A 13,855-nucleotide genomic window follows, 5' to 3' on the forward strand; every position below is an offset into this window, starting at 1 on the left:
TGAGAAAATATTCTAAAAGAAAAAAATAAATAAATCAGAATTTCAGCATCTTTTTCTTTGTCCACATTGATCCCAGACCTCCCTGTCAACAGATTTTACAGAGACTATAGAAGAAGGGTAGGGAGTATGTCTGGTGAAAATGGTTCACTGTAATCTGGGTGAACGGGCCCTTTATTGTGTCTGAGTTTGCAAAATACTTCAGGAAAGCATTACAGTTCTATAATGCCTTCCTGATTTCCAATGCAGGCTGTACTGAGTGTTGAATAAGTAGTTTAGGAAATCAGGCGGGGAGTGTTGTGGTTTGCTGATAGTGTTGAAAGAAAAGAATGTGTTGCATGATCTATAAGCCATGAGCCTGCTGCATGTGAAGCCCAAACACGATCCACGTTGTGGAAACAGCACATGCAGTGATACCTTCATGTGTACAAGCACACACACACACACACGCTCCCACACAGATGGACATAAATCACGATGATACCAGCACATGCAGTGATTTCTGCACACAAGCAGGGACACACTCTTTCCATCTCTCCCACACCCCCACACTCAGACACACAACTAGAGCTCATGCTGAGGGAGATGAAGAGGCAGAGCAGAGGCACGCTCTCTGCCACAGAGGAACAGAAGGCCCGGGGGCACATAGGAGTAGAAAGCAGGATGAAGGATCTCCCCTCCAGTGATCCACAGCAACAAAGCTGCTGCTTTGGCACTCGGCATAATTAGTTTCAGATAACAATGTCACTGGCCCATGTCACAAAATGGAGAAAAAAAGAATTTGTTTTCCTACAATTAAAATTTAATTTTTGTCACTTTTTATTTGCAAGCATAAGAAATGTTTAGGCTTCATATTCCACATGAAGTGGGGCATTTAGGGCTTCCACTTGAAGACACTTGATTGCCTTGGGCAATTGTAATGTCCTGAGCAGTAACATTACTATTAGAAGTCTTTTTTTCTAAGAAAGACTTGTTGTCAACCTTGTGTAAGAAGCGATGATTTGCAGGGTGAGCAAAACACACGAGAGCCAGATGTTACTTGATATTACATGTTGACAAGTGACAACAGGCGGAGAAACAAAAGAGTCAGCGAACAATTATGTGTAAAAACATCTGAGTCAAAGTTGCACTTTTCCTGTAGTTGCCTCATTTTTACTCACCCATATGTACAGATAAGTTGTAAAACCAACACCAGTGAGAAGTCAAACAAGCAAGGGTTTTTATTACTTTATCGAGTTTTCATTGTGCTCTTCAGACTGGAATGGTTGGACTATGTGTCACTCAACACTGAACCGTGGTGCAGCAAGCGACAAAGTGTTGCCAGAATATGGTGAGGCAGCAGCATGTGTGCTTAATGTGAAACAGGATTCAACTGTGTTGTTGGACAGCAGAGAGAAAACAAGCCCTCATACCGAAATGACACATTTGTCCGTGTCTTTCCAAAAATCTACCATGTGACCATTCCAAAAACAAATCATGAGCGTTTCCTGGTCTCCCCCCATTATTGTTGAAATCTCATTAAGTTAAGGCAACTTAAACTGCTAGTAGTCATGCTTATTATCCACCATCTACTCTGACCTAAGAGCTTTTGAGGTGGTATCACGCTACTTCCACCTTTTCTGCTTAGTCTTTGCGTTTCAGCAAACAACCATGCTGTCATTTTTCCGGTTAGGACAGACTCTGGATTTGCATGTTTACCCAAGATGATTCTTTGAGATGTGGGCCTGTGGGCCTGTAGGCCTTCTCTTTTTCTGGTAACAAATCTATGGTGGCAGAGAAGGGCAAACGCCCTACAATAACCCAAATGTTTCCATTTGCTGCAGCTTCAGATTTTTTATTTAAAAATAACTTCAAATTTAAAATAATTTAAAAACACATATGAAATGGAAACATATGAACAACGGAAACATGCAAATAAAAAATAATGTAATGCAGAAAGTCAAAACAGAAACATTAACTGCAAATACAGAAACAATGCAAAATCAAAAACACCACGAACCCCCGAAAACAAACCGGATCAGAAAAATTATACAACACAACCAAAGTGCTCCAGGCCTCTAGGGGCAGCACTAAGTAGAACAGCTTGAATTGGCATCGTTTCTGAAGCTGCTGCACATTTCTATTAAACATTTCCTCCTGGACATGTTTTGGGTCATTTCAGCACAGTTTGTCCTTGTTGGCCACCGTACAGACTACACTGTCTTACTGGATGTACATACTCCGCCTTTTTGGTTGCATAGTTTTAGTAGAGCATGACCCAAATGTAAGGATAACTGTCTTCTTACTGTTTATGATATACAAGCTACAAGTCTATTTTATTTCAAAATACAGGGAAGCAGCCTTTTGGTTTGTGGACCATCACAGGTGTACTTTTTGTACTTTGAAACATATCAAACAATTCAACATTCTAAGAAACTATATAAACTATTTTTTATCATAACTAACAGACCTGTGTGTCTCAGTGTAGTCTGCATCATTATTGTCACACTTTATCAAAGATTATTGTTGCATTTCTGTCCTAATTCCAATTATCTTATCCATTGTTGGGGTGGTATTCATCATCCCGTCTCTGTAATTGGGATCCTGTGGAGTCATCCATCACACAGACAGTGCACGGAGATGACACTTTATTGATTTCTCGGGGCATGCCCGGGCTTAACCACATCAATCTCTGGGTGACAGTCACCGCAATAATTGCGTGCCACTGCTACTAATAGCTACTCTGTTTGACCATCTCACTGACCAATTAACCAGCCCGGGATGCCACACAGGTGGAAAGAATCATAATGAGGCTGTTATGATGTTACGAAGTTGAAAGTGGGATGAAGCACAGCCTGCTGTCTCTGTGTAAAATAAATATGAGAGGCTTTCGTTTTTGCACTTGCGACACAATTGGCTTTCTAGAAACAAGCCAATAAACAATTTTTTGCTTTGTCGCATGTGGGTCTTAGAGCCATGGATGCCACTGAGCTGCATGTTACCTCGCTAAAGAACATGGCACTATGTATAAATAAAGTCAAAACCATCTGCCTTGACTTTTTTTTTTTTTTTTTTTTCGCTCTTTCCCCCCCCTCCCTCCCTTCTCCTTGAGCAGAAATCACTGGCCTGCATGCTCAAACGGCTCTGCTCATGACATGCTTCATGAAGACTGGGAGTTGCATTGAGCTCAGGGTAAGCAGGGGGAATTCTGCTTCTCTGCTCTACTTGGCACTGGCCTGCAACATTGCCTGATGTCAGACAGATCACAGCCAGGAAGACTGGCCCTCCTTCCTTGCTCCTGGAAAAAAAAAATGTTACTAACACTGAGACAAGATTTCTTGGCTTGGGGTGGTTTGCACTATTGTAGGTTTTCATGCACATGATCCCACTTTTTCCACATGGAGCTGGGTTCTTGCCACTTGCCACATAAAAGCGAAGGGATATTATTACTACCACATTGCCTCACGGGTCTCTCCATTGAAATGTAATGTACTAATTGGAGCTCCTAGATTAGGTTTTATGAGAAACGTATTTCTTTGATGATGATTTCATCTGCTTTAAATGTTTATATTTACATCTGGTCTAAATAACTTTCCATTGCAGAGCGGAGCTTACAAGTGCTAGAGAGCTACTTGCGCCTCTGCGGCCTGATGCCTAGCTTCTCATTTATCATAGTTAAGTCAAGGATTTGTCCAGAAGTCCCTGATTAGGTTGTCTGAGTTTAATGAGACATATCGGAGCTTGTGACTGGGAAATCACTGCTCGTTGATCCAGCTTATATTTCAACAATGGTAATGAAAGTTACAGTGTCAATGTGCTGGTCATAGCAAGTAAATTAAGGATATTCACTTTATGTACTCCAAAAAAGGAAGTTAAATGCTTCCATTATTGCCACAAATTGTGGAAGTCCTAACCTTTTCTTTGCTCAGTCATACCTGCTATACACGATTAGATACCTTGTCAAGAAAAGTCCTCCAGAGCTTGATGTTGAAAACCCGTTTGTGACCACTGACTGAAAAACATCCTTTTTTATATTCCACTAAATAAAACCAATCTATGATGCTTATAGCATGAGCAGGGTTGACTCTATTACTTTGTAATGTTACCCACACTTCTGATTTGGTTTTGCAGGGAGCACTTTCTTTCTCAAAATTAAGTTTCTCTTTTTCCTCTTGGCTTGGAGTCACATAATCAATTCAACTTTTTTTGTGTGTTTGCCCAACATTTGATCAAAAGTGTATCAAGCACTCTCTCCACTACTGAGACCTTCGGCTGAGCTTTCTGTATGCCTGTGAGCCTCAGTGTTTTGTTTTTTACCATAATCACAAGTTCTCAGTACAAGACTGATGTACAATTGTGTGCCATAATCAATAGAAAACTGATGCTACATTAGCATATAAAAGTAGAAAAATTCCTTCTCCGGCAGGATTGCCAGGTGGAATGTTTAACATTCAGGGCCTTTCTTTCTAGGTCATACGCAGCACTCACCAACAAACGAGACCTCCCCTGCTGTTGATTGATTAGGTACTAATGCCAATTCATCAAGCCTGTTGCAATTAATATATCTCCCACACTACAACATTTACTTTACACGCACAAGAGCAGAGCAAACACTGACAATGAAGACCATATGTAAAAGAATGATGGAATTTGTTGATAAATGACCAAAGAGATTAATCTGAGGTCAATGTGGTCGTATTTTCTCAATTAGAGCATTCACTTCAGGCAATGAGTTTGAATGGTTAGTTGTGACATTTGTGTCCATTTGCGAATATTCCATTTAGATAAGATGTGTAAATCAGTGGCGTCATTAGGCTTGGGCGTCCAACGCTCAAGCCCTTGAGTGTGGCCCTGAACATAGTTTTAAATGTCAGCCTACTGCCTACTGCTAATAGAAGTCTCTGCTCTGTTCGCTTTCACCATCACTTTCCGGAACTCGCTGTTTCTCACTCGCTCAACCACGCACTCGCTCCAACTGCCCTATTCTTTAAAATAAAGAGCTACGCTTCTCTTATGCTACTCGTCTAAAGAGATTGCTGAGTGACAGAAGTCACAGCAGGGAGCGCATCATATAAGGGAAACACATTTTTGAGGTATACATTTCAATTTTTCAATGATCAAGATGTACTTTGAATGTAAATGCTTTCAAAAACATCAAAATAGAGCTTGTGTATGAAAAAAAAGTTGCCTCTTTTACCTCCCTACAGAAACGCTCACTGTCCTCAAGTCGTAGAAATGCCCCTGGTGCAAATCCTGGTGTTATCTCCCTATCCAAAGACCAATGAGACATGAGGGTGAAAACAGATATACAAAAGAGGAATATGATAATTGAATGCAGGGGCATTTAGTGGCTGGCATTCAGGATTAGCTTGAAGTGACTTCATTGTCTTTCTGTCTGCGTCGTCAAATCTACTGACAGGCAAATGTGACTCGTCCTCCCAACCTAATATATTTTCTTTCAAGAAGTTATTTAGTCTTTTTCAGCCTGGAGACAGCATGACGAGATGTACACAACAACTGTAATTATTCTGGGTATTGGATCTGTCTGACAGAAGCAGAGAAGTTAACAAATATTTCTCCATCAGAGTTGGAAGCCATGTTCAGCAGTCGCACATCACACTTGCACTTATTGTGTTTTTGTGGTTGTTTGGGTGTCGGGCTGCCTACACTTGGGACAGGTTCTGTGGAATTAACAGGCAGAACGTGATACCTTCTTGTTGACTCGTGGTGCCTCTCCTCAATGCTGCCTCCCCGTCTATTAGACAGGGCCCTGCTGGAAGCCTGTCCCGTGGGTAATGCATTTTAAATGGGGGGCGCGACCCCCCTCTCCTCCCATGCCCTCCCTTCCCCCCATGCCTCATTAACTTCACACTGATTGATAAACAGTGAGCTGCTGCTGCCATGCGGGGAGGGAGGCAAGTGGAATTAGACACATGATGTAGTTGGCTGGTGGTTCATTGCTTACCCACACATGTCATCGGCTGGGTGATGTGCACTGGAAGGTTTTTTGTGTATGTGTTTCTGAACATTGTTGATGTGATAATGGAAATGACACTCCTGTATGTCTTCCGCTGTGTCTTTTCTTGCTTGTGTGCAGTGCAGATCACAAGAAACATTGCTAACAACGTAAGGATGCCAATAATGGTGTTATCTAGATATGCGTTTGGATGGTTCGAACTGCAGACTGCCTGCATTAGCTAATGTCTTGTTGTCTCTTTGTTGTAGTCCACTCAAGATACCTTGCTGTAACTGAAACAACTGTGCGTCCTTTCTCAGGGTCCTTGAGCAAGACACTAAACCCCGCTATGCTCATTCATTGGAAGTTGCAAAGAAAAAAAAAGGTAACATATGGATGACACATGGGTGTCTATAACATGTTCTTTTATACCGACACTCTCCCAGAGTGCTACACACATACACACACACACTCACCACACTGGATTGTCTGTTGTGGGCAGATGTTGAGGTTGTGTGTCCGACCAAGAGCGCAGACCTAATTAAGACTGAAGAAACACATCATTTTATTTGGCTCGCTCTACTCTTTGGCCTCGCTTTGATCCAATGATTATTACCAGCTCTTTGGCTCTGCTGAGGAGTCGAGGGCGGGGAAGCATTGTGTCTCATGCTGACAGCTCCCAAACAAAATAACCCCCCCTCCCTGGGTTGTTACATCTGACACTCCCAGCTGGGTTGTCAGCGGTGAGGTCAGTAAGAGAATCCAGCTGCCTGCTGAGGTTTGTTCCTCTGCTGTGGATTAGCACCAGCCAACCATCTGCTGGCGTCCTGTAGTGTAATACTGTACATGCACTCACTGTATGTACAATACATGGACACATAAAGGATGCTCTCATCTTCGCTTGTACAAACAATGAACACAAACACACATGCTCGTGCTGTAATAATGAACCCTGGAGGGGTCCACATAGTTGTTTTGGATCTCAGCTCATTTGTTGATCTCTCTCCGCTGTTAATCCTCTTGCCCCCTGCTGAGCGTCCTCCCCTCCCTCAGAGAAAAAGGAGCAGTGCTCACTAACCTCTCTAGGTGATGAGAAGGGCAGCCATCGTCTGCTTTTTGTCGGGGCTGTTTTTGTCATTGCAGTGATAGGACAGCACAATCCGGCTGCAATGTGGTGTCTACAATGAAAAATATTTATATTTTAAGTGTCAGATAATCACCCCCCCCATACTTTAAAAGTCTACAGAAGGCTATGAAAGGTTTGCTGCTTGTTGCTTCTTGGAGGACAGCAGCTGTAGCACGCTTGGATTCAAAACTGTTGCAATATAGACAACAAAGGTCACCCAGAGCCACAGAACAAATGAAAAGCATTAAAATGTCCAGAGAAACTTCTCAGAACTAAATCTTATAGCACAATATACCTCTGTACTGTCAATCCATGTGTCCAGTATGATCGCAGTTCTTTCAAAACACAATAAAGCAGTGTATTAAGCTATTTATTGTTGAAGGAATGATTGTGAGTGAGACTGTTGAAAATGCATTCCTTTGGAGACCAAATACCTTCTTGTCCATGGAAACAGCAGCGTGATGAATAAATACCTACCACAAGGTCCAACATACCTTGAGTATTTTTATGCCAATTAATGGTTGTTTTTGAAATGTAGTTTCATGTCATGCATCTCTTTTTTGATGAATTACATAGTTTATAGATCAATATAGTTAACTCCCATCAGGGCCCATGAGTTAAGTGTTTGCTTTCAATGGTGCTGGAGTTACTGTAGCTGTTTCGTCACAGTAAAAGTCTTCCAGTGGTTGACTATTGGAATGCTTTAATTGTGAAACGGCAATAACAAAACCAAGTGCCATATTACTAAGGTCTTTCATCAATTCTTATAGAAGTAGGAACAAAGAGAGAGCAGTGCTGAGTCCCTCTGTTGGCCTGCAGCGGAAATTTGTGTTGATTTTTTTTTTTTTTTCCGAGGTATAACCTGTAAATGAATCACTTGGTAACCTAAAAGGGTCACTTTATGGTGATATTGATTCCCATCTGTAACTAGAATTTTTTTTTCCCACCATTTTCCTGTCAACATAATCTCCCCATTCCCATTTTCATCAGTTCATATTTGTCTGTTTGCTTATGACTTGCTATTGTCTGCAATGTAAAAGCTAATCACTGTTCAACCGCATCACATGGAATGAGTTATGGATTGATATTGAATGCTTGTTCATGGTGCATGCATGTGGTGTAAAAGGGGTTTAATAGAAAACGCCACAGCAGATTTTTCCTTATCCATTTTCTACCCTTGATGCCTAAAGCTGCTCAAATCAATTTATGCTCTCCTAAAGCAGGGTTGAGTTTTAAATCACAACAGACAGTTTATCTTCCATGCAAGTCTGGCAGTGGTGGAATGGCTTAAGACAGTGTGATTGATTTTTTTCAGCATGAGGCCCCCTTAGGTTCACTTGTTGTTTTTGTTTATCCTTTCTAGGGGCCTGTTTGCAAGTAACTATACAGAAACCCATTACCTGGAAGATGGCAGTGCGGTCACAGGCTCTCACAACTTCACGGTATGTTTTGAACAACTTTTAATTTTTCTTTTTTCTTTTTAGGACTGACACAATAACGGGATGATATCGACGACCCGGCAGTTCTTATGATTGTCGGTTTTTGTGGAACCCTTCTGCTTGCTTCATTGTGCTATTATTAGGGTCACTGGGGATGAAAAGAAAAATTGATGCTGCCGTTATACCCCCCCCCCCTTTTTAAACCATCTCGCATATGGTAGTCTTGCTCATAAAGAGGGCTCTGTAGGTGAGTGGGTACATTTTTGTTCTCTGCCAACAGATTAATATTTAATGAAATAAAAGGCAGACAGAGGTCAGAGAATAGATTCAGTTTTAGGGAACAGCTTGAGTCTTTATAATGGATAAACTTAAAACCACCCCAAAAATGGTTTGTTACGTGGGTTTGAATAAAAATATTGAATTAGAGAGCATGTGTGAACTCCACAAATCTCACTGACTCTGAAAAATTCAGCAGGTATCATTACATTCATGAGCCTCGTGCTTGTTATTATTAAACTGAGATTGTACTCCTAAAATACATCTGTTAAGTCCGACCTCACTAACTTTGACTCCAAATCAAGGCAGATGTTTAAACAGAGAAGTACACTGTTTTTGACCACAGCTCCAACAAAGTGCAGCGAATGTCCTCTTTTGAATTACTTAATAACTATACCTCCTGAATTCTTCTTTTTTTAACCATTCAAGTTTAGGCCATTTTCTTGTGATTTGCTTCAGTTTAGTGATACATTTTTTCTCATCTTCATTAAGCTCAGTTGGGTTTTTCTAGCAAAAGATGCTCTGCTTTTAAAAACAATGGGTCTTTGAAAGCATATTCCATGGATCTATAAATATCTGTCCATTAAACGCTTTTTATTTTGAGGTTCGGCACTGCGACAAAACGAAAACTACATTTACATGTACTGTGAATAAGTGTGATGTGGCTGGACCACAACAGTTTCTATGCCTTAGAGCTTCCACCTGCCTGCCTGATTCCAACGATTTGATCATCCACACTTTTGAAAGCAATTCATCTAATTTTTGTTCAGATACCCAGAGAGCATAACAATAAACAGCTTGTGAGGTCTGTTTACAAAACGCCTGGCCTACTTATGTTGGAATCCAAAAGAAAGGAGATTAATATAATTCAATAATGGCCAGCCCACGCAGTAAAATGAACAGTATTTTCCACTGAAGACTGCTGTGAAACCAGAGCTGGACCATCACTGGCTGGGCTCGGCCAGCTCATTACAATTGCTGCCATTCCAAAGCATGAAGACAGTGAAGGAGCTGTTGGAGGTCAGCTCAGGGTGGACTCATCCACAACTTAGATAGCTAACACATGGCATGAAAGGATCGTTAGATGGATGGATAAATGGGTGTAGGGTAGCAACTAACGATTACTTTCATCATCAGTATTAATCGATTGATCTTTAAATGAAACATAAGATGTTTGAGAATAAAGAAAAATGGCCATCCCAGTTTCCCAGAGCCCAATGCAACACCTTCGTAAGCTTGTTTGGTTTGTTCGGCCATAATTATGTAAAGAAAAGCAGCAAATTCTCACATTTGAGAACCTTGAACCAGCAAATGGTATTTTTTCCTCATGTTTGCATCAAATTAGTTCCTAGTGATTTTCTGTCAAGCACCTAGTTGATTAACTGACTTATAAATTCTGCACTAGATGGATGGCTGGATTAAAGATTGAATTGTTAGACCCAAGGATCACTGCCAGTAACCTGTATCTACCAGCTTGGGAACTAACGGACACCTTTTGACCTCCATCCCTCCTCTCATTCCTCGTTCATGACCACATCCAGCTCTTCATGGGAGGTTCTTTTTACTGGAAACAACCAGATCTTATGAGACTGATCCATAGTTAAATTATTTGTCCTGGCGGCAGGGAGGAGACTGATATACTGATCTGGGCAAGGGATCTAGAGGGTTCAGTTGTATGTCAAAGGCAAGGTAGTGCTAGGAGTGACCTCAGCGTGAGTCAGCTCTCCTCTGTGTCTGTATTATGTCCTCTCCTTTTCTTATTAAGTCCACATACAATACAATAAATGAGTGCCTCGTGCTGTAACAAAAGCCATCTACAGGGAATATGAATCACTAGCATGGATATTAAAGAGTTAACTTGGAATAATAAATGCATAGTTATTATAAACATTGTAATGTTCACACCTAAGGTCGCCCCGCACAACAATCTGGGTATTAGTTATTAATCTTCCTTATTCCAGATTTGAAGGTGTAAGCACTTTTCCTTTCTCATTTCTTTCTGCAGAAACCTTAGAAACAAAGTCTTTTCATATCCCTTATATCAATGCATCATCGTCATGATCTCATCAAAGAAACATGAGGTGGTAGCATTAACTCAGTGCACTAAATCCAGCCCTGCTCCTCCCCATAACACTAAAATTTCATTTTTCATGTAATGGGCTGTCCTTCCTTTGCACCTTTTTTACCTCACTATAATGGATAGTTCTCTTTCAGTACACCTCTAGGTAGAGATATGGAAAGTGGCCAAACAGGCGAAGGCTTTCAAGGCTGTGTGTCTACTTTTTGAATGTCCTCGGGATAAGATATTGGTTTTTTTTCATGGTAGGGTTTGACCAAATCCACTTTTCAACCCTGTCTCCAAAAAATTGCATTCATATTCTACGCCAAATATGAGATTAAAAAAAAGTCCAAGTTGCTTGCGAAATTCCCTCATTACAAATTAGTAATATTTAAGCATTATTATTGTTATTTTTTTGGAGACAGGGATGACATTTTGGATCTTGCTCCAAGTTGGTTAAATCTTTTAATGTGTTAACAACTCTCCTTTCAAATCTTTTATCTGCTTATCTACTCTCAACAGCAAATAGCAAAGAACAAAATGTTCAGGTTTTTATTTAGCTAAAGACACATTTTAGTTATCTGACTAAGAACGTTGAACTAAGAAAGTGATGCTTTTGGCACCCTGGGTTGAGCAGAACACCTGTAAACCCGACATTCACACACTACAACCACATCTTGCTGCAGCTTTAAATAGTAAATGATTTTAGAACTTATTACAATAATTTAGTGGAAGCTTAACGTAAATTCATTTAATGAGGGGTTTCTTGAGGATTTAGATTCAATAAGTGGATTCAATACTAGATCCAGATTTCAGAAAATGCTATTGAACTCCAACCTTATTTATTATTCAATCTTAAAGACACTATTTATCAATGTTATTTTAACTAGCTCATGCCAGAAGTGAGAAATTGGTAATTTAAATTTTATTGCAGGATTACTGTGGACATGCAAAATCAGGAGCCACCTTGAAGGAGGTCGCACATTGAAATTAACTGCCTGGATTCTATATTTAGAGGCAGTCAAAGAGCGGTGGAAAACTCACATTTCCTTGTTTTCCAGAACAGGGTGGCAGAAGGACCTTTGGTCGGACCTCACCTGAGCAGTTCTGTCTAATTGTAGCAGAAGGGCTGTTTTCATTCCAAACCAGACACTTCCTCCCCGCCCTCTCGCTGCCAGGCCTGGTTCAATAAACATGGGCTTAATTCACTTTCGTTACTCCCTGCTGCAGCTTGACAGGTGGTCCATGAAAGCGGGTACCTGGGAACTCAGCAGCGAGCAAAGACTGTGCTGTGAAATGTGAAACGCCACACAGATTTAAACCATCATTAGCTTGTGGTGACAACAGACTAACAGACTATTCACATGAGTTCATTTGCTCACATTTCACAGTTATCAGCTGGGACCAATGTTACTGAACTGTGCTTAAACCTTTTCTTTCACACTAGTCTCATTCTCCCTGCCTTGAATTTTAAATACTAACGCATTTTTGTTGTGCTCTCTCAGGCAAACTGCTATTACCACGGTGAGGTGGAGGGTCACGTCAGCTCAGGTGTCACCCTCAGTACCTGTGCTGGTGTTAAGTAAGTGTACTGTAATTTTGTCATTTTTGTCTTGACAATACCACTGGTCTAATGCTTATTTGATAAACTACACAAGTAGCTAACAAAAACTATCCTTGCTCTCCCAGCTATGGTGTCCGACCATGAGCTATACCTTAGCTTATCCTTGAGGATCACAGGGGGGCAGTCAATCACAAGGCTGACACATAGAGACAGATAAACATTCATGCTCATATTAATTTAATTTAGAGTTGCCAGTTAACCTAACCCTCATGTCTTTGGACTAAGTTCCCAGAACGCCTCTTGCAATGAGGTTACAAGTCTTCATAAGCAAATTGGAAATCAAGATGCAGGTCTGTCAGGTCTGAATGCTGAAAGTTATTTCATGGCATAGGCCGAGGGATGGTCAAGTCCAAGGGAACTGACATTGTCTCATTGTCCACACTGCTGAAGGTCAAGAAACGTGAGCAGTCACATGATCATACAGGTTTTAAAATCTGATTTTAATATTCTTTTATCTAAAAACTTATTTAGAAGACCTACTTGCCATAGTTTTTCCTGTGCCAGAAGCGATTATAACCAACGTCTCCGGTGTTCTGGTGGTTTCAGCTTTATGTTCAAAGAAACTGATTTTTATAATGTGGCTAAACTGTTGGTCATTTACAGCATCTCAATTATTTTGGTGAGCAGAATGTTATCAAACCCATTAATGGTCACCAAAAGTGCAAAAATGGGAACAAAAAATAACAATAAATGGGAATTATGCTTTTGAAACCAAGTCATAAGTTTCAAGTTTACAGTTCTGTGAAATGTCAACAGAGCTCAGTAAACAAGGAGTTTTGCTGCATTATTAAGCTGAGATGACACCCTGTTTAAAAATGTTGTAAGGCTTTAGACAAGTGAGGAGTTTCCGTGTGAGAAACACTGTTTGCAGATGTCAAACAGGAGTAATGATTGCATTAATATCATTGGAAACCATCAGGAATGTATTCACTAACCAGCCAAAAGTCTACACCCTCTGCTGAGTGATTTGCCTGATTGTGAAGCCCTTGTTGTTGACCTTGGTTGTAATATTTGTTTATTTCAGTTTTTCTGCAACCTGTCTGCACGCCGACAGATGCACAAAACTTTTTTGATGGAGAGCTACACATTGCTTAGCTTACCGAGACAAATTCATCGTGGTTTGGGTTGGCAGTGCTCAGGCTTTAGGGGGTTTAGTATGAGTTCATGTGGTTGTGAATATTGTGCAAGGTTTGTGAGAATCTTGCAGTTTATCCAGGCTCGCTGCATGAGAATGTCACTGTAAATCACAGAGGCCACTGTTAAAACACAAGAAAAGTTAAGTAAGAGGAAACAAAGGTCACATCAATAGAAAAACTAATAGAGACTACTACTCTTTAAGCAGCAGCCACTATTATCACACTGCATGATATTGACTGATGAATGTGCTGATCATTTATGA

At 40.7% G+C, this 13,855-nt stretch overlaps 1 protein-coding gene across 1 annotated transcript in view; it reads left to right on the top strand.

Moving 5' to 3' along the window:
* LOC139219793 (disintegrin and metalloproteinase domain-containing protein 12-like) overlaps nucleotides 1-13,855 on the top strand; it is a 68,592-nt gene that overhangs the window by 25,919 nt on the left and 28,818 nt on the right. The window contains exons 4-5 of the mRNA XM_070851758.1: nucleotides 8,422-8,500; nucleotides 12,338-12,414. Of these exons, the coding sequence (XP_070707859.1) occupies nucleotides 8,422-8,500; nucleotides 12,338-12,414 (156 nt within the window). The remainder of the gene's footprint in view (nucleotides 1-8,421; nucleotides 8,501-12,337; nucleotides 12,415-13,855) is intronic.

The sequence above is a fragment of the Pempheris klunzingeri genome, chromosome 20, assembly GCF_042242105.1.
Source record: "Pempheris klunzingeri isolate RE-2024b chromosome 20, fPemKlu1.hap1, whole genome shotgun sequence".
NCBI classification, from domain to species: Eukaryota; Metazoa; Chordata; class Actinopteri; order Acropomatiformes; family Pempheridae; genus Pempheris; species Pempheris klunzingeri.